The 22426-nt window shown below is 34.2% G+C and overlaps 2 protein-coding genes across 3 annotated transcripts in view; both read left to right on the top strand.

Moving 5' to 3' along the window:
* The window catches only part of LOC141453088 (uncharacterized), a 53313-nt gene extending 43236 nt beyond the window's left edge, over positions 1-10077 (top strand). Inside the window, exon 5 of the mRNA XM_074125829.1 lies at positions 5829-10077. Coding sequence (XP_073981930.1) covers positions 5829-5904 — 76 coding nt within the window. The 3' untranslated portion in view covers positions 5905-10077. The remainder of the gene's footprint in view (positions 1-5828) is intronic.
* Positions 10078-10359: 282 nt separating this feature from the next.
* LOC141453086 (uncharacterized) overlaps positions 10360-22426 on the top strand; it is a 57357-nt gene continuing 45290 nt past the window's right edge. Inside the window, exon 1 of one of the 2 annotated variants that reach the window (XM_074125828.1) lies at positions 10360-10925. The gene's annotated coding sequence lies outside the window, so the exon portion shown is untranslated. The remainder of the gene's footprint in view (positions 10926-22426) is intronic. The other variant, XM_074125827.1, reaches the window with a different exon arrangement.

A 22426-nucleotide genomic window follows, 5' to 3' on the forward strand; every position in this document is an offset into this window, starting at 1 on the left:
CTCTTACTGTGTCCAGTGATGGACCGGGTATGCCTTTAACAAGAGAACACTGCTTGAAGTGCTCTGGAAAAAAAAAGAGCTCCTGACACCAATGATTTCAGATGCTGGTGCTCCTAAATAATAATAATAAAATAAAAATGATCTGGAAGTGTCTTGACTCAGCTAATGGCTACCCTAGGATTTCACTTAAACTTAGTTATAACGTAATTAGAAATTTGAAGCTTGTTTTCTTAATACTAGGCATTCTTCAACCAAAAACTTTTTATTGTAGCAACATGCATAATATCTAGGGTTCCTAGAAAATGTTGTTACATAAACTGCAGTAAGAGGAAGTTGCAATCTTCTGTTTAATTCAGGTTTTGTCCCTCTCACAATCGGATTGTTTGACGGGATTCAAGGGAGATCTTCAATATTTATTCTGTAATCAAAAATAATCTCATAAAGAAGTACTGATTCATTGTGGCCATTTTGACGCTTTTCCTTTGGTGTTCATTATTATTATTACTTAACTAAGTTGCACATGTATAACAAAGCAGTTACATAAAAGTTCAGGAAGAGGTGATGAGTTCTTTCATTACTCATCTATAGATTGCGCTAAAAGAGATGTGAATTGGACCAGCAGGCTATTTAACCACACTCTCATCTGGGGCACAGTTATTTCACTTTAGTTCTTTCTTTTTTTTAACTGCTTAGATTTACATCTAAATAGATTATGTAACCGTTTCTTCATTTCAGGTGATCATTGTTGAGATGCTGCACTTTCTATCTGTGGGGTTATGAATTTGTTTTGGCAGCAGTTTAAAGTGCCTGTTTTAACACAAATCAGTCGTATATCTAAACAATAGTGCCCGAATTCAGGGTATCCAACGGAACCGAATGCTCTAATGCAGTGATTCCCAACCTTTCTGGTTTTGTCGCAGCGGCACACTTTTAACAATTTCAAAATTTGGTTGTACACTAACAATAAGATAAATTTAAAAGTATTTTACTTATCCCATAATACACTGTGTAAAATAGTTTATATTTATTTTCAATATAAAATAATATGTACTACAAAAACAACAGTGAATTTTAGTAAGGGATTAATTACAAGTTAATAATAAGAATACTTTTAATGAGAAATTTGAGCTTGATGTTTTTTGATAATTACAGTTTATATTTGGCCGTATAAATGATAATACTACTCTCATATCGTCTTCTAAATTTAATATATAGGGTGTATGCGGGGGAGTTTTTCACCATAAAAACCTCCATTATGTCATTAAAATAAGTTGCACAAACAATTCTAGTCAACTACTGCGTTTTATTGCTACTTTATTTTTTACTTCCGTTTTATTAAATAATAATTGTTAAAAACTAAAATGGTTACTTTTCTTTTTGTTCCTTCTCCAAAAATTGGCATTTGAGTAAATTAGTAGTGAAAAGTCGGTTACGCAAAATCCTAGTTTTCTGCATTTACACCCCTCTGTTCGGGGTAGGGTTTTATTAAAAACCAAAAAAAATCCATATGGTCTTGAAGCTCAATAAATGCACAACTTTTTCTGAAATTATGTGACTCCTTGATTCATTAATCATTGAAAAAATACAGTTGAAAATTTTAACAGAAATCATCGAAAACGATTTTTTTAGACATTAAAGTAAAAATTCCATTGTTATAAGAAACGATTTGAGGCTCTGTATTAAGCCAATTTATAGAAAATTTAATGCTCTTTCGTTTGGGATAAGCAGATTTGTTGTAGGATAAAGGATAGAAAAGTTACGGCCGTTTTTATGGTGAAAAACGCGAATATCGACGGAAAAGTTAAAAATGCAAATATCTTGCGACACTATTTAGAATCGGGCCAAAGTGAATATTTTTTGTTGCATTTGAGCTGTTGAATCACCTCCCGAAGTTTCGACTACTCCTCCGCATATACCTCGTATAATTTTTATTGTATGCATTTCTAAAATTTGGTGGCACACTTCAAAACTTTTGCGGCACGCAAAAGTGCCGCGGCACAGTGGTTGAGAATCACTGTTCTAATGTTATCAGTGACTAAACCAGTAGTAATCGCTTTGAAAAACCATTGTTGGGTCCGCCCTAATAGCCCTAATAAGATTAGCATATTAGCTAGCTGAGGAAGTGGATTACAGAGAGGATGTTGGGTAGCAACTTTCAAATACCCAGCTGTTTAACGATTAACTCAAAGAAATGTACCAACTTTTTAATAAATATTCCCCAAAAGTGCCTTTTGTTACATATTGAGTAATGGTATTTGCGTCATATTGTTGGCCTTTAGAATCGTGCAAGTAAAGTCCGTTAAGTGCTTTAAATAAATCACTTTTCTGCAAGATAGAAAATAATAATTTCGAAATTCGAGCAATAGTTTAGTAATAGACAAAATTGCATTGTGAAGCAAATTGTTAGAGATAGAACTAGTCTTGTATTTCGGCATGATTATTCTTAGCTCGGTTACTGAAAGTACTTGTTTCTATTCTTTACAAAAAAATGTTACTTGCTTGAGGAGCCTTTTTAGTATCAATCCTGCTAAGAGTCTAATTTATATTAAGGGTTACACTGTTGTAGTAGCTGATGTCTTTTGAAATTACTTTGTTGTTGTTATTGTTCTTCGAACGGTTGTTTTTAGACAGTCCTCAGCTGCCAATTATTATTTAAGATGTCGTTTTGAAGTAGCTTTCTTATTGGTCAGTCTTTAAGGTACGAGGGTCGTTTGAAAAGTCCGTGCAAAGTCAGAGAGATAGCACCACTGGCGCGTATCGAGGTTATGTTTAGTTAGTAGCATCTCTTGGAAGAACACACACCAAGTTTCAGCCAGATCGGTCTATTTCTTTTTGTTTGGCATTCGTTTGAATCGAGGAAGTCGAGTGATTTTCAAAAAATGGACGAAAAAGAATTTCGTGTGTTGATTAAACACTACTTTATGAAAGGCAAAACGCCTCAGGAGACTAAAGAGAAGCTTGATAAACATTATGGTGACTCTGCACCTTCGATTAGAACAGTTTATAAGTGGTTTCAAAATTTTCGGAGTGGCCATATGGGCACAAGTGACGCTGACCGTTCTGGACGCCCTGTTGAGGTTACTACTCCAGAAATCATTGATAAAATCCATGATATGGTGATGGATGACAGAAGAGTGAAGGTGCGTGAGATTGCTAGTGCTGTGGGCATCTCGAATGAACGGGTACATAATATTTTGCATCAACATTTGGACATGACAAAGCTATCCGCAAGATGGGTGCCGCGATTGCTCACGCTTGACCAAAAACGAAATCGTGTGAAGTGTTGCAAGGACGGTTTGCAGCTGTTCCAGAAGAATCCGCAGGACTTTAAGCGTCGTTTCGTCACTGTGGATGAAACATGGATACATCACTACACTCCTGAGACCAAAGAACAATCTAAACAATGAGTTACCAAGGGGGAATCTGCGCCAAAAAAGGCAAAGACCGTTCCTTCGGCCGGAAAGATTATGGCGACTGTCTTTTTGGATTCGCAAGGAATAATCCTCATCGACTATCTGGAAAAGGGTAAAACTATTACAGGTGCATATTATTCATCGTTATTGGACCGTTTGAAAACCGAGCTGCAAGAAAAACGCCCACGATTAGCCCACAAAAAAGTCCTTTTCCATCACCAGCTCACATCTCAGCAGTTGTGGTCGCAAAATTAATGGAAATAGGGTTCCAACTCGTTTCACATCCCCCCTATTCTCCAGACTTGGCTCCCTCGGACTACTATTTGTTCCCCAATATGAAGAAATGGCTGGCGGGAAAAAGATCTTATTCAAACGAGGAGGTGATTGCAGAAACGAATGGCTATTTTTCAGACTTGGACAAATCCTATTATTCGGAAGGGGTCAACAAACTAGAGCAGCGTTGGACGAAGTGTATAAGCCTAAAAGGAGACTATGTTGAAAAATAAAAAAGGTTTACCCCAAAAAATTCAGTAGTTTTTATTTTTGCACGGACTTTTCAAACGACCCTCGTAGATCTGGAGATCACATTTATTTCTTCACTTTGTTGCTCTGTCCAGTAATCTTCATAGAATCTCTAAAGGCCTATTTTTTCGAGCAATCTACGAAAAGGGTCTGCCTGAATTATCCATGAACTTCAAAACTATTCAGCAATACATGAAAGGGTTACTGAAATAATAATCTTAGAATTGGCTTGACTGTGGTATTGCCCAACTAAGTACCAATGATCTATACCTTACTATTCTGATGGCCAACCTATCCAAATGGGTCTAATCATTTTAACTACTAAATTCCTCAATTCATCTTGCTACATAATCTACACTGCCTCCTTTATTTTCAGATTTTGTATTTCTATGTCACAAAATTATTTCATGATGCCGCCAACCGCTGGTATGAATTCTCAATTCCACTTTGGCAAAATCTTCCTCTTACCCTCAATCACTCACCGAACAGGCTGTACGCTATAACATTCCAATGAAACCAGTGATCTAAACCTAGAAACGCTCCTAGAGACATTAACCTTGGCTTCTGCTACTTCATACTACAGACCGTGCAGAGGGTGCTATAGCATCTTCTTAAATACGTTACTCCACTCCAGAGCATCCTTTACTCGCAATCTCCATTCTCTAGCTCTCAGCACCATCAAATTCTCCTCCACGACATCCCTCTAGCTCAGTCTAGGGCCTTTCCCACCTTCTTACTTCTACTGTATAAGCTTGGTACAACTTTTTAGGAATTCCTGCCTTGTCTTTCTTCCGACATTCTTATCAGGTGGCGAAGATACCTAAGTTTCCCTTTTTTTAAAAATAAATTCTACTACAATTTGATCTTGGTACTGTCCTTCAGTGGATCATGATCTCCGACCATCTTCCTACAGAAAAGGTTGACGTTGCCTCTCTATAAATACTAATTAGATTACTGAGAAAAGAAAGAAAATTGATATTTTTATTTCATCCAACAATATTTTGAGCATTTAAAATAATGACCAATTATTGGATATAATCAAATCAAATATAAGTATTTAAAGTCGGCTATGATGTGTGAGATTGAAATGATATAATGGTATTTTTATTCTTCTTCCTCTGGGCACAGAATCCTTTGAAGAAACCGGCTTGCTGATGAGGTGTTAATCATAGGCCAGAATCCCTAAGTACATGTGTGTGTGTGTGTGTGTGTAGACGGCATCTCTGAATACTAACTAAATACCATCTTGCACTACTACACAAAAAACTAACTGAACACCGCAGGCTAAATAGAAAGTCGACTGGCAGACCACACCTTACTTCACAATGTACATACACACAAACTAAACCTTCCACTTCTTCATCTTTTTTTTCTTTTTTTTTTTACAAGTACTTCAGCCTTTTATGTAAGAAATTGTACCAAATAGAGATACATTGAAAGTAATCAGATGTCTGGTATGATACAATCAAATGATTTTATCTTGCCGCTGTTTACGAAATGAAATTTTCTTGAAATTATGTTCATCGACAACCAAAAATCGCAAAATATAATCATCGATCTGTATAACGATACAAACATACATTTATACAGATCTGAATACATATAATACAACATACATATGTATATTGCAGCAGTTTATTTGAATTGACTTCATCATGATTTATTATTTATCTTCAATTAAGGGCACAACAAGGGCACCACACTGGAGCTTGGAGCTTCTCAGTTCTTGACATTTTCTCCATGAAATGTTCTCTGGTGGAAGTTCTTGGACCAAAAGAAAAGCCTTAAAGTCCAGCCAGGACCTCCTGCATGACAGTCCATCCCTATTGGACACCCTAATTCCTTCAATGACTTCTTTGCCTCCAGAACTAATCATTTATATACATTTTTCAGATCAAAAGGCAGTTCACTGGCTGATGTTTTTGGAAAAGCTTCAAAGAATAAGTGCAATGAGTTTAACTGTACATGAATTGTGAAATTATCTAAGGAAGGTTAAAAGAAATGTAATTGAAATTTTAGATTATTTAATCTACAAAAAAGTGTATATATTTTAAGTTTTATTACTAAATCGTCTTAACTTTATATTTGAAAATAAATTTATTCATCAGAATCACTTAAGTTTACAATTTTAAGAGGAAGTTTATCGAGAAAGCTTATTACCCCACTTTTTTAAAACTTTGTCAAGAATAGACTAACTTAAACGTGATTTTAAATTGTATAATTATCTCAGAAATAGTGCCGTTTGAAATAGTACTGTTGTAAGCACTACAGACTTGAACTTGAATTGATAATGCTTTAAATTAACTTCACAGGACTTGCTAGCTAATACAGGGGTCTCAGAAAAAATTGTCTCAGAAATTACGATTCTAGATTTGATTTCTCTAATCTTTCTAAGTTCTTTTAAATGGATAAATGTATGCAACTGGCTGTATGTGAAAGACTGGCCTCCATCAAAGCAGCATTTTAACTGCTGCTATAACAATTCACAATCAAAAATAAACCTAAAATTAATTTATAATTTCCCGTTGAATGTCTTAAAATTAATTTTAAATTACAGTAATTTATTATTATGCAATTACAGTTCACTTTCAATTGCACGAAAATAAAAATTCAAGAGGTGGATTCACTTTTCAGTTATCTTAGTGAAGAACAAACATTTGTTCGTGACATGCATATATATTATACACACTGTTTACATATTTGTATAGCTAACTTGTGTCATAGTCTTCATAATAATTTTATTATTATTATGAAGAACAGTTAGAGCTTTTATATCACTAGAAGAAAGTATAATACATAACGCTTTTTAATATTATAAGTATGTACTTATATATAGATATCTCTGAATCGTGCTCTTGCAATTAGTCACAGTTTAGTAACTTTCTGTTTCATTTCTTATTTCATTCTTCGACTTTTTTATTCTACTTCGTTTTCTCTTTAAATAGGTAAGTTACATTGACCTCGTGCATGCTATTATAGTATGTCCACAATAGACCGGTTTAGGTGTTAGCCTGAAGATTCTGCTAATAATTTCCTATGAAGTTTTCTTTGTGGTATTCTTAGAGAGAGTATTGCAAAGAAGTTCTTTTAGAAAATTAAATACTAGTTCTATATTTATTAAGGTTATATTCTGCGGGGCAGATAACCTAAGCTCATCACGACCCACTGCTTAGTGTACCCATCTCAATCTTGGTCCCATTAGTTAAAGGAACTCTGGGTAAAGCTTGCAGGCTTGAGCTTTTCTTCTTCGAAGAGCCTAACATTCTGAAGACAGTCATGCAGTTTTCACTGAAATATGCGGTGACATTTTCTTTTCATCTTGACAAAACCTGGGCCATGTTTTCCCCCCAAAAAAAGAGAAATTGTTTCTCTAGAATCTCTCAGGATATACTCCCTGGATCAGGCGATCATCTGCTACCCCACGTGCAGGAATCATGTCCGATCAGGAAATGTACCATTCAATCCTTGAATTGACCTGGCAGGTCTTATTAGTTGGTACAGACTGGGCTAAAATCGAGTATCACTTGCCTTAAGATATCTCAGTAGAACATAGTATTGCTTGTAGCGAAGCAGTAAGCTCTGCCTCAAAGACTATGGAGTTAGCTTTCCTTGTCTTAACGAGATATAAACTTTGGATTAATCTTGGAATACCCATGATTATTCATTTACTTCCTAGCATACCCCCAAAAAAGATAGAGAGAGCCTAATAACCTGTACTCCTCGGATTAGTAAGATATTTGGTGTATGTAATTAGGTATTTCCAGAACGTAGTTACTATTTACCTGCCTGTTTTTTAATTGATTAGCCATCTTAATTGGATCGTATGTACTAAGAATTCCCACCAAATATTTTTGCCTGAAAGCTCTTAGCCATGGTTGCACCAAAAATAACACATGGCTCGGCAACATTTGTTCGTCTATCTACAGAGAAATTAACAATATTTCAATGTGCTCAAATCTGGCAACCCAAAAATATAATAAATGTCTTATCGAAAGAGAGAAATGATATATTTTCCCTGGTGAAAAATTTTATAGTTAAACGAAAGAAGAACCATTAATTAGTACTTATTAAAAACAGTAATTATTGTGAATGATTTTTGAATAATTGTTACTTACTTTCGAAAGAATCTTTTAATTATAACATTTTTATGTTTATTATTTCACTTATGTAAAAGAAATTTATTGATTATATTATACATAAATTGTATAACGTTAAACAAAAGAAAAAGACCATCCTAAAGTTGTTTTATATTGGTCTTTTTTTCACAAGACACTAACTGATTGTAATTTGGTAAATAAAGCTTTCTAATGATTACCACACAATACGTTTTCATGATGTTGAAATTAACGAATTTTAACTTGCTAATAAAGAGGATTTACGCCAAGTTTTTCATTATTAAATTTGTTCATTGATAATTCTTTAGTGAAGAAAGATTATTAACAATTTCTGTCAGAATTTTGTTTATTTCCATTTTGTCAAACTTTCATTCTATGTTAGAGACAGGTAGGTAATCTTCAGGGCTTATACTTATGAACTGTTATAGTTTGTTTTAAATTGTTAAAATCAAAGGTAAGTTGTGCCTTCTGCTCTGATTGAGCAGGTAACTAAAACACATGTAAGTTGTACCTAAACTCTTTAATAATTCATTATCAAACAGAATTATATACATTTATCTGTAAACTAAATTTATTCTAAAGACCCTTAACTATTTTGTGTTTATGTGAATAAATTGTAACTAAATTAAACTGCGAGCCAATCAAATTTCAGACTTGTAACTTCACAGAATGTACTAATGTGCACACGTTAAGAGTTAATGAATTTAATTGGAAAGAGGATTGTCAAGAATTAAGGAAGTTTAAATAAAAATGATCATGTCAAGGTTAACAATAAGTGCCATTCTCTTATAGGACTTGACATGCTTCAAAAGAGGTGATCTACTGTTAGTAATTGATCACAGGTTCGCTTAAGGCTGGAAACATAGTGGAGCGGCGAGCAAAGCGGCGATGATAGCGAAGAGCGAAGCGGCGAAATCAAACACAAGTTAACATATGGGAGCGCGCATAGTGGCGAGCAAAGCGAAGATAGAGCAACTCTATCTATTTCTAGTTTTTGTTTTTGCCGCTTCGCTCTTCGCTATCATCGCCGCTTTGCTCGCCGCTCCACTATGTTTCCAGCCTAAGGAACACGGCTCTTCTTGGTCGAAGAACTTCTTAAACGCCAACAATCTTATTGAACATATATGTCCTATTATGTAGAGAGAATTTACGCTGTTCTTGGCGCAAAAATATGAAATATGGTTTTAACACGAGATCTATCTTGACAATCGTGCGCCATTATTTTTCAACCAAAAGGTACCAAAGCTGATCTTAATAATATCAACATTTCACAATCACAAAATTTCCATGTAAGTCAAGGGTCTGTGCACCATTGTGTTCTAAAAATATTAGCTCTGAAGATAGAACAATATTTTACCCCATCATTTTGATAATTAATGATACATTTTTAATAATTTTTTTTGCTAATAATGTAACATCAACTCACATTGTCTTACTCTAGAAAGGCTGTGACCTGAAAGTATGAAACATTATTGAAATATTTAAGAGAAAGGTTCAAAGAAAATCTTTATATTTTAAGACTAATTGGATCAAAAGAATGAAGAGTCAACCAAGTATTTACTGTTTACTAAATAATAAGAAATAAGTTTAACGGAATCATTTAAAACATCTACTTTTCTGTTAACCTTTTTTGATTTCTTTCAAGTTATAAATAAGGATTTGATGATAATAAATTTTGTAATTATCTATTTAAGATACAGTGGACTGTCCCATTAGTAAGTTTTTTATTTTTATTTTCTGTACTCTGAGATAATATTGTAATCTAAAATAGAATTGATGTGACCCAACAGCAAAACTTATTTGTGAAAATAATTGAAAAATGAGCCACTTGTATGAAACTTTGCTAACCTCTGGTTTAGAATAAAATGATCAAATAAAGACTACTGAACAATAAGCACTTGAATTATGTTTTTTAGAATATAGGAAAAGTAAAGGATTTAATTAAGAAGTATCTTTTAGTACTTGAAACTAGACACTTGTAGTTCTAGTTGAAGAAAACACCAAAGGATAGCGCACCCAGTCTGGTATGGCCAAACACTCAACTGCTGCAGCAAAACAGTCTGTCCTAGAGACTAAAAGGATGGTAAAAAAGGGCCATCAACTTGAAAATACCAGGTCCTACTTTCCATTTCGAAATTTTGAAGTGTGAATTTAGTATAGGTGGGGATGCAGGAAGATGAGCTTTGATTTAAGAACATTGGCGTTGCCTTACAGGTTCATAATAAGAAGTAAAAATGCTTCAAGTTGGGGAGGGAAGCCAGAGTAGGTCAAACTGAAAGAGAGATGATCGAAGTAAAAGAGATAGTGACTGCAGTAGATAGTATGGAAAATAAAGAGGGATTTGTAAAAGTTAAGGAGGGGATTGCACCATTCATGTCTAGTGGTTGTCTTCTGCCCCTTCTCTCTTTACTCCTGAGTGTAAGGTGTACGAAGTATCTTTTTGAGATCTGCTCCCCTCCTCCCGTGCACCTTTGTGAGTAACCTGTTGCCTCGATGTTTTGGTAACGCCACTGTTGTGTATATCGCCTTGTCTCCTCACAGTGTGCCTATGTGTATTGTACGTACGTGTGTGTCAGTCGGGACCGTCTTGTTTCTAGTAGCACGCTAATAGCCAGCCAGTCAGTCAGTTACTAGTGTAGTCTTCATACTGTTCAGTGCCAATATCATCTGTTATAAAGTTATTTCGTCTTTTTTGTACTTCTACTTCTTTGTAATTTGTATTTTTTAACTTTAAATCAATCATAACAACGCGGTTTTTAAATAGAAAAGTTTTACTTCCAGACAATTAGGACAAAGTCAAATATACTTACCGCCAAAAGTCAAATTAATCCGCTGTTAATTTCAAGGTTGTTCTAAGCTTCGTAAACTTAACAAGGTCAGTAGCTTTATTAAATCAAATAATCCATTTATTTTAAAAATTTTTACTTTTTATATTAAAAAAAGAGTAGAAAACGTTTTTAACTTCTTCATGTTCTTTATTCTTCATATTGTTTGGTATTTTCTTTTATTCAATTCTTTTGTTTAGGCCCTTGACATCATCTATATAACTCACTCTTCCAATCTAGTTCGTGCTTAAAATATTTCTCTTTTACTTACACATTATTCAAGATCTTTTAATGTCATCAACCTAACTTAATCGAATGTCTGATTTGACTTCTTCACTTCCTTAGCTTCAGTATTTACCTTTCTCTCTTGGATCTTCATGCCAATTTTGTGTGAGTCCATGGTATCTTCAGTTACAATACTGTCTTAGAAACACCATTATTCTATGGTACAAGCAGTCAAAGGTTCGAGCGTTTTTTTAAAAAAGTTTAAGTAATATTTTTATCAAAGATAAGAGGTAATAAAAGAGAGGCATCTCTTTTTTTAAAATTTGGTTTTTGACCCATTTAGTGATGATATAACTTCTATAACTCTTCTTCTTCTTTTCATTTATTTTGTTTTTCTTACAAAAATTCAATTTACCGACCAGTTAAATCGGCCTATATACTAAATATTCAGTTACTCTATCAGATGTTTGGCTAAGGATGTTACTTCTCGGTTAGGAAAAACCAAGGCCTGTGAGCTTTACCCAAGTGTCGCTCTCCAGAATTAACAGTCTGATTAAAAGGACAGGTCTGGAGGGTGAGCTTTAGAGTGAGGGGAGCCACAATAGATCCAAAGGGGTCGCAGTGGCGTAGGCCTTGAGGCCGCCCTAGTTTAATCTATCTAACCCGGCCACTGCAGGCTCAGAAGCAGATGATAGCCTTTGTAGGTCCTGTGCAGGAGGAGGAGGAGGAGGAGAAAACGGCACTTCCCGGGTTGTGTCAGTGTGAAGGTCTTGTTTGGATAAGGATGTTACTTCACGGGGCCTGCGAGCTTTACCCAGTAGCCGCTTTCCAGAATTAAGAGTTTGATTAAACGGACAGGTCTGGAGGGCGAGCTCTAGACCGGGTGAGCCACAATAGATCAAAAGGAGTCGCAGTGGCATAGGCCTTAAACACCGCCCTATTAGAATCTTAATCTTAATTTTACTCCATTAGATAGTCACGAGAGGTCGGCATTGTTTCAGTCGTCAAGAGGAATTAGAAGAACCAAGCTAGCCTACTTATAGATTAGAATGATCGCAGATCTTGGAGGAACAATTTATATATTTAGTTTTAACTACTTTGGAAAGGAGAAGAATGTTGAGGTCTTGAGGTGCAAGGTTAGATTTTTGACACATAGAAGGAAGTATTAACAGTTGCTGTCAGTGATTTTTTGATTGGAAGGATTGAATTCAGTGAGAATACAAAGGTTTGGTTGAACCCCATAGTTCAATGACGTTTATTCACTTCTAGTTTCAATGTCATTAAGTAAATGAGTCTTTTGTAATATAGAGGTAGTTTTTATTTCTTCTAAGTGGTAGTGATAGATAACAGATTGATCGTTTACATTCTTAATTTATCTTTTTTAAAAATTATTGTTTGTGGTTCTAGTTTGAGATGTTTTTCGATGAATAATTCTAAGTAAAATGAATTGAAACAGGAAATTTACATGTCCAGCACTTTTAGACAATATGTTATATTATACATATTATTCAGTAAATATGCACTTTTCTCCAGTTGGCACCTTTACCGTATTATCAAAATTGCTAAAAAGAAACCATTGAAGTGATTCATATTCTGGACCCGTTATTTATTTATTTTAGGATTAGCGACGTATTTAATTTCCGCTAATGTTACATTGGTACTAAAATCGTTAAAATTCAGTGAAATAGCTCTTTAGAGAGTAGCTCAGCCCTACTTTTCCCCCAAAACAGACCAAAAATAATGTTCTCACAATAAAAAAGTTGAAAACAAGGTATCGGCTTTGTATAAACTTTGGGATTATAAATTTTGGTAATGTGCAATGTCCAGAATAACCAGCTGAAATGGTTTTCAAGAAAAACCAAAACCGAAAACTCCCTGGATACTGAAAATTTCATATTTCGAATTAGCCCAACTGGGGAGAGTTAATGTGTTGACTTATTGAACGAAATTGTGACTTAACTCAATTGAATTTTCACTTATTGCGATTTTCTGGTACCAAACCTGGGTTATACCATTTTCTCCCAACACAATCGTAAATATTTTTACAGGTTATAAGACTACATTTATGAGGTAAGCCTTCCTCAATGTTTCTTACAAAAGTGCCCATACATTGTGAGAGAAAATGTATGCAATCAAAGTTATAGATTTTTACACTTATTCAGGTTAACATTAAAATTAAAGAAAATAGTAGCAAGTATTTTCAGAAAATCTCCCAGGAAGTGATGAAACAAAGACAGTCAAATAGCCGACCGGAACATCAACTTTGTGCTAATGCTTATTGTCTAGTTTACTGATGGCACCTAAACCAAATGTCGAACTGGAAAAACCAACCATACTCAGTTTCGCGCATTCACATACTAACCAATTTTGAAACCATGGTTTCGTTAACTGGAGGACCTCAAATCGAATATCAGCTTGATTGCACTATTCCCTTTTTTTAGTGAGAGAGTAAGTGAGTAATATTTCCTAGTTAAGATTTTTCGGGAAACGTATCCCCAATTTCTCGAGGGAACCCATTATTTATTTTATCCTATTCTTCATTGTGAATCGTCTTCGATAATGATAATCATCCTTTATAATATTTGTAGTAATGATTTTAATAATCACAAAAATCATTGCAGCCTTGAATTATCTTTTAAAAAATCTTTAATGAAAGTTTTAACCTTACTTTTTTTTTGTTTGATGTATCATAACATTATTAGATGAGTTCTTTTAATCATACTTTAAGGACGACTTTTGAAAGAGATAATAAAAATCATTATTGTAATTATAAATTCTTTTTTTTTTTTTTCTTTAAAATGGCAATAGATAAAGATCTATATGTCGTGATGAAGGAATTCTTGGGTGAAGCTAAAGTAGATGAAACTGTAAACAAAGAACTTTAAAATGCCTTCACTTTCTCACCAAGATATTATATTCTATTCCTTAGTAATAAAAGTTTTTTTAAACAGAAATAGTTCGTGTTACCTCTTTCATTAATTAAAATATGGGTTAGTGGGAAGATTCGTTTTTTTAGTTCTTTTGAAAGGTGTACCCTTTATATTTTTCACTATTTTAAAGATAGTATGTACTGCAATCTTGGGAAATTTGTCCCCTGAAAGTCAGAAAAAGTAGTTTTTTTTTAGAACATAATCAGTGAAGAAAATATCTTAAAAAACGAAAACTCGCTGGATGCTGAAAATTCATATTTCGAGTTAGCCCAGTTTGGGGAAAGGTAATGTGTTAACTTATTGAACAAAATTGAGACTTAACTCAGGATTGCGATTTTCTTGTAAATGGTTTCAACATGATTTTATGTTAACTTCATATTTACATATTTCTAGATTTATAAGTTATTTGAATAGTTTTTTTCTATTAGAACTCGTTTTAAGATAGCCCTGGGGAGCTTAGGGATATAGAGCTCCCTCTAAACTATTGAAGTTATTTTATTGCAATGAACGGTTAATGTGAAGTTGCATTAATTTAGCAGAACTATTGCAATGATAGTAAAAGAAAGATCAGCTGTGAATGTTCACAGCTGATCTTTCTTTTAAAATCGACACTTCTATTGTTTTTTCATCTCGTAACAATCAACTAAAAATAGCTTAAAATTATTCATTATTCATTAATTTATTCAATAAGTTGATGGTTTTTTTGTCTTTTACAATTTGATGACATTACCCTTTGTCCAATATCTTTATATGTTGACGGTGTTGCAATAAGTTTGGACTACTCGTTTTACATTTTCACTTTACTCTTGTTCAGATCAATTAGATTAAAATCTTTCTTAAACTGACAAAATATTAAATCATAGTTCTGATTGACGGATATTTTAGACAGAAACTTAGAATCAGAGAAGACCATTAGCTTTAAAATAGAATACCTGTATATTTTATAGGGCCAACGAGCTAAGTATTTGTTGTACATGATTGCTGTAATGGGAGTAAGAAGCAAATGAAGAAGAAGACGTAGACTTAATGTTACATTTCCAAAATTACCTTGTCGTAAACAACCAATATGGAATATCCGGTGTAGCAGTTTGCCCATTCTCTAAATATTTGACACGACTACAGTACTTCCTCTTATGGTAACTGGAGTTAAAGTAAAATATCTACTTTATTTTAGAACTCCCTAAAATAGAAAATAGGTTGCGTAAATTTATAAAGTAGGGATAATAAATTATTTATTAAATTTATGAAACAGGAATCAATTTATTTATAAAATAAGGTAGTATACAGTAAAAAAAAAAAAGAGGAAAAAACTGGATATTAGCCCATTTTGTTTTTATTTAAGAACGAGGGGCAATTTACCCCCACATCATTGCCAATTCCCCCTAGTTAAGTGCATGTAAATCAATGATAAGAAAGTAAATTTATCTTTATTAAGATATTTACACCCAAATGATGGCAAAAAATGAGGAGGGAGGCCCAGCACAGTCAAAATAAAAAGTGGCCATGAAACTCGTCTCTGTGTGTGTAAAGTCTGGTACCCCAATCAAAGTCGGGCTGTTGACCCTCTGCAGAGAAAGCGATACGGCGTTCCTTTCTCTTAGGGGGCTAGGCCGTCTTCTTGTGCCTCGCCCATTGAAATCTTATATCCCCCCTACAAACACACACTATCATACTACATTTATTAGCTTATTGTTTTTTAAATATCTATTATTTTAACATCACTTTCACGGCAATCTTTAATTAATTAATTAAATTAAAATTTAAGAAAACAGAAATTCTGTAAATTATGTCGTAAACCGGGGCAAATATTCAAATTTTTCTTTTAGACTCCAAGGAAAACGTAAAATATTTTAAAAAAATATGATATTTCTGTTAGGTACTTAAAGGCCTATCACCTTTAAAGTATTTCCTCCTCCTCAAATTACGAGGTGTGGCTATTAAATAACGAGACCATTGCTATAAAACAACTTATTTTAAATTTATACATATTTAGTTATTACACCTTCAATATACACCCCTCCCTTATCCCTACAACGCTCCATGCGAATTTATCATTGTTCGAAACAGTGCTGGAAGTCTTTTTCTGTGAGCTGACCTGCATGACGCGTGCCTCTTTTTCTGTCACAGCTTCTACGGACCGAAAAATCGTGTTCCTTTTAATGCAGATTTGATTTTGGGGAACAGATAAAACGTCTTGACATACAATGCAGTGTGAGTCGGCGCGATGTCTTGATGGAGAACCCCGTGACTTGTTCTTCCACAAAGCGGGGCCGTTTTTTCCCTTACTCTTTCACGGAGTTAAGCAAGTACCTCACGGTAGTAATGTTGATTAATTATAATCGATATTTTCATCCGTTTTGGGACGTGGAAGGGCGACCCGGGGCGGTCATCATCTCCGACGTCTTCTCGGCCATCTTAGAAACGCATGAAGCACTCAAAAACCTGCACACGTGATTAACATTTATTGCCATAAACCTCTTTTAATAAAATATAAGTTTCAGTAGCGGTTTTATCAAGTTTTCATGTGAAATTTCACTACAATTCGTTGCTCTACTACATGTGTAGTATCATGTTTTCGGCAAAACGGAAACTAACACCTCTTTTACACAAACGATGGTTCCGGGCAGACAGATTTCTCTACAAACACGAGAGACGCTGCAATCGAAAGAGTGACAGCTGCACAGCTGTCGGTCGTTAGGATTTGGCGCATGCATAGTTCTTCTGTAGCAGCATCAGTCTCGTTATTTAATAGCCAAACCTCGTATACATTCGGAGGAAAGCTTGGTATCTAGACAAACGGGTGATGTTACATAGTATTATCTTGATTCTAGGAAAAAGGCAAAGCAGATTATACCAATGAACAGGAAATTATTTTTTGTTTTAAAAATTACTTATAATTAGATATTATTTAGGCATTTTAAAAAGGGGCAAAAATGTTCAACAATTATTTCATTAAAAAGAAGGAAAAGATTATTGTTATTACTTTTAATGGACGCATGGAATATTCTGTAAATTTGAGAAATTAAAAAAAAAAAACGCAGAATCCTCGTTTTAAACTTGAGGCCATCCCTTCTCAGAATGTGTGGAAATCATTACTCATGATCTACTTCTCCAGCCTCCATTATACTAATGTTAATCTTATTTAATTCATTAAAACAGTATATCGTAAGCTAGTTCTTAAACTATGATTTAGTATTGGTTAGAGTTAGAATTTGTAAATCCTCATATTGCAAAGTAGGAGGTCTTAATTTGACGTCAAATTACGTTGATATGCAAACAATTTACGAACCAAAATTAGCTTAGAATCAATTAAAAATATGTTAAAACATTCGATGGCGGTCGTCTAGCAAAAGAAAGCAAATCAATTAATTTAAAAAAACAAAAATCAAACAGAAAAAATAAATTAAATTAAGGTCAAACGAGGTTTGTGTTTGTTTTTACTCCCCTGATACACTTCTATCAGGCTTGTGTCTCCTTTCAATTTCTACAATATCCAGATCATTTTTTCTTGCCCACTTAAATAAATACATTGTGTGAACATTGACCCTGGCTTTCTCTTACTAAATTCTATTTGATCAATTTTCTAAAAATTATCGTAGCGCATGCGCTTAAGGAGTCTTACATTAATTGCTCAGATAACTAAATTTATAACCTGAACTGCCTACCAATTCACTTAAGCACACCAGAAGTCTGTTTTCAAATTATATGATTCCAAAAATTCTTTACATACTCGTTAGCACGTAAAGTATAGTGAAATTTTTGTACATCTGGGAAAGCTTTTAATAGCAGTTAAACAGTAAATCATATTGGAAACAGCACTTTAGAGGGATGCTGCAAAGATTTCCTTAGAAGCCCTTAAAAAAAAAATACAAAAAACTATTTAAAATCAGGTGATTGCGATAGTGTAGGAAGGACTTCTATCTGAAGAAATCTGGACAATATAGATGGAAACAACCAGAGCTTTGAACCCTGAATTCTGGAACTCCATCTTCTCGCACTTCCAAAAAAAATCCACTATAAAATCAAGGATGTTCCTATAGTTCAGGGGTCCCCCACAAACTACGGCCTCTGAGGACATTTATCCGGCCCCTGCGCCGCACTTCCGGAAGGGGCATCTCTCTCTCTTTCATTGGTGGTCAGTGAGAGCGCTGCGTCGCTCATGTACAGTACTACTTCCGGTGACGCGGGACGCGCGCGAAAAATAACAGCAGAAGTAGGAAGAAAGGCAAAGCACTATAACTATAAACCGGACATTGACCATCTCATTAGCCAAAAGCAGGCCCATAATTCCCACAGAAATACTGGGCAGTTTGGTGATTTAAATTTACTTGATCTTTATTTGAAATATTCTATTTGTTCCCGTTTTGTTCTTTTTTTTACATTAAAATAGTTTTTTAAAAAAAATATATTATGGCCCTCCAACGGTCCCCTGTGTAAAAAGTTTGGGGTCCCCTGCTATAGATTATGATATTCATCAAAAATATCAAATACTAAAAAGTGATTAACTTCTAAACCCTATGCTCTTCTCGTACGTTCAACATGTAAGCAATAAGTTTTACATTTAAATTGCCATCGTTATTTTTGGTGACTCATTAAATCCACAAGGAAGACTTGGCAATATTCTTCCTTCCTTTTTACAATTAAAACAATCACTCCAGTTAATCTAACCACCATTAAAGCCACCGTAGCAAGAACAGCTGCAGGCTGCATTTGCAGGCTTATTTTCAAGGAATAAAAGAAATGGTGTCACTACTAAATCGCAGAAATATCTTATGCATTTATTGAAGAATGTGGCCTTGTATAGTTGTATGGAATATAATTGTGGATGTATTAGAATACTATAATAATGTCAACAGATTAATGTTGGATAGATGTTGTAACCGGTAAGACCTTGGCTATAACAGTATAGAGTCCTTCTATTTTTTCAACATCATCCCAGATTAAATATTAATATACAGCATACTAAAACAAATCAGTGTGTAGGTATTCCTTCAAAGTCATCGAATAGGTGTCACAATTGTAGGCAGTATTGGACGACCTTCTCTTTCTACTATAACGCCTCTTCTGTTTTTGTTGTTCTTGCTTTCTCATTATTGTCCCGCTTATTCGGGGGGGGGGGGTTTGTTCTTTGTTCTTTATAATTCCTGTTTTATTTTATTAATTGATAAATATTGATTGTAATCCTTAATGAAAAATTGATTGGGTTGTAGGTTGTTCTTATAACTTGTATTTCATTCGTCCTTCTTTGGACATCGTCAATGGAGAAGATGACGCTTTGATTGTCTCAGTGAAGGCTTTTAAAGTAGTTACTCTTAAAAGTTGTAAAATTCTTCCCGAATATGATTTAAAACTGCTTTTTTCTGCCACCGTATTTGGGAATTGAACCGAAGAAAGGAAGATACAGTTCCTCAAAAGGACCCAACAACGAGTGTGTGCTCGCGTTTATCCTTAGAACTTGAGACTTCATTAAAGTGTCTCTAAAAAACAGCGACTTCACCACTTTATGGAATTACATTTCTTCTGAACATTCTTAAAATATCGCGTTTTTTGTTTTTTTTAAAGTACGTAAAAAAAAATAATTCAGAACAAAGGTTTAAAACTGTAAGCCACACTTTTTAGAGTTAATTGTTCCATTAAGCCTTTACATGAATGTAAAATTAGAATTTGTTTTGTCGATAGATTCAAGTTTATGCAACTTTTTTTGCCTCAAGTATCAGTTTTCATTGTTATGATTAAAAGTTTTTAATAAATTTCGTAATGTTTAATTTGAATAGATGTGCTAAAACATTATTAGGGCTAATCTCTCCCTGCATAGGGAAAAATATGAGTTATTTTATCGGATTGGAGTCGAGAGTTTCTAGGAGTTATAAAGAAAAATTCTTAGGAAAACAACGGAAAACTATAGATTATTGGTACTAGCAATAAACGTTTTGTGGTAGAACTAACCAAATTCAAATTCCCTACTAACCAAATTAAAGTTGGTGGGTGGAAATCTGAATCTGGTTAGAAATGCGTGCTACGACGTTGCTGGAGGGAATGAAACGGCTCTACGAGGTGCCTCGTAGAGCTTCGATCTGGTCCAGTCTCTCAGATTCTGGGAGCAGAGAAGATGTGTATCGTGTCAGGCCTTTAAAATATAGATAAATTCCGTAAGCTGATCGAATTCCTCACAGTGCATTTTCGACTCTGAGACACCTGAAGTAATTGGGTCTTAGATCTAAGAGTGATTACTTTACATTAACCTGAACAGAGGGTGGGGGGAAACTCCAATATTTTTTTTTTTTATTACTGTTTAACTGCGATAAAATTATCCAGAGAACGTTGAATAACTTGATTAAAGTTTAAAGGTGCAAGAAAGAAGGTTCTTGAAGATTTTTTTTTTAGATTTTGGGGTTTCTTGGACAGGATGGGAGTTCTACAGGACTTGCCTATTAGACCCAATAAGGGCAGAAAAATAGATCTTGAAGACAACGAGAACTATAATGTTCATGTTAAATGAACATGTTTTTTTTTTGGTCGCCAAAGATAGCAGCTTAGTATTTCTGAGTACGTGCGGTAAAGTGTTCTCTCGTTACTGTTCAGCTCTTAAGAATATAGAAAATCTAAGGGCCCAACAGCTGGATTCGAATCCGGGATCTCTGCGCGTGGAAATACGCTAACTAATTAGTTAATCTTTTCCTTTATTTTCGGTAATGTTTACAATATTACACTGCCATTACCTTGTTAAAAATACTTAAATTACCTTGTTAAATGTCAGAATAATAAAGCTTTTTTTGAGAAAAAGTGTACCTAAAGCAAAAATAAATAATCAATTTAAAAATAATAATAATAATTTTGTTTTTAGGGGAAGGGATTAGCTATGAGGTTAGCATACTGGACTCCCACGCGGAGGTCCCGGGTTCGAATCCAGCTGCTGACCCTTAGATTTTCTCTTCCTAGGAGCTTCTTACAGCTCACTGTCCGGTGATGGACAGTGTTGTCTGTAACGAGAGAACACTGTCCGGAGGCCGGCAGGGCACTGAAAAAAGCTCCGGGCGCTAATGACCTCAGCTGTTGATGCGCCAAAAAAAAAAAAAAAAAAAAAAAAAAAAAAAAAAAAAAAAAAAAAAATTTGTTTTTAGAGACAACCTCTTTTAAAGGGAAAGTATTTATTTAAATATTTATATTTTATAATAGATATTGTTAAGTTTTATATTTTGATAAATAAGACAATCTGTCATTAGTTTAACCACTTTATTAGTTGTCACCTTTCACTAGTTCGTGCAAAGACATCTCTTTCTGGCGGTTACTTTTTTTTGTAAAGAGAAACTTATTCTTTTATTCCTTTTATTTTTGTTTTCGTCTATTTTTAGCCAAAGTTGTTGCTTTTATGCAAATTGATTTTTATCAATAACTGCAACTATCTATAATAATATTGAAAGAAATATGACCTTATAGAAGCAATTGGAAGGTGAGAAGGAACTTGATATGAACAGGGGAAATCAATCAGCAGTAAGAAATATCGCGCACAAGAAAGTGCCAAAGAAAGCGAGAGGAGGAGAAGGATAGAAAAAAAAAAAAAAAGAAAGCAAATGATTATACAAAAAGAGGGATGTTGATTTCTCCTCTAACAGGACTTGACTTTCGATTTAACATGTTCCATTTTTGTTTGTCTGTCCGTCCGAGTGTCCATTTTTTTACTTGTCTGCACGTATCTCACTAGGTACACTATCGTCATTAACATATGTTCATTTACTGTAAACCTTCATATCTACTTATTTTCACCTACGAAGCGATCAAGTCAAATTTTTGAATAATTGCATTTCCACCTAAAATACATATTGTGATTCTCTTCCGTGAGATAATGAATTAATAAATAAGTGATTTCAACATCCCTTACTTCAGTTATCAAGTTCATTTCAAGCTACCGAATACTTTCTTTCGCCTTTACCAACAAGAATTACATTCTGTAAAGAATTCTCTCCTGAAATAATCATTTTTAACTTCCCCTGATCGGAAAAAATGGATTTTCAAGAAAAATTTTTCAGTTTTATTTACGTGAATAAAAAAAAAGTAAAGTAATTGCCTATTTTTTCAGGCGGGCTTTACGTCCAACTATCAAATTAGGTGTCGTGGAAGGAGGCGACTAGCGAATATATTTATTTTACTGTAAATTTCTTTAATAAACCTTTAAATAAAATCCAAGGCCTAAGACCGGGGAATCGAACCCAGTACCACAATGCATATTAGCTTTACAGGTCTCGCCTCTAACCGCTCGGCTACCATGGCGTCTTACGTTAATATTCTTAGCCCCCTAAAAAAACCAAAACCAAATTTTGAACAAAACAAAAATCCATCAGCTGGAACTATCAATTTACTAAACTTGCTTTTCTTCTCTTTTATTGAGAATTTCCCAC

Source organism: Rhodnius prolixus, unplaced genomic scaffold (genome assembly GCF_049639745.1).
Source record: "Rhodnius prolixus isolate KJV_2025 unplaced genomic scaffold, Rpr scaffold_3, whole genome shotgun sequence".
Lineage (NCBI taxonomy): Eukaryota > Metazoa > Arthropoda > Insecta > Hemiptera > Reduviidae > Rhodnius > Rhodnius prolixus.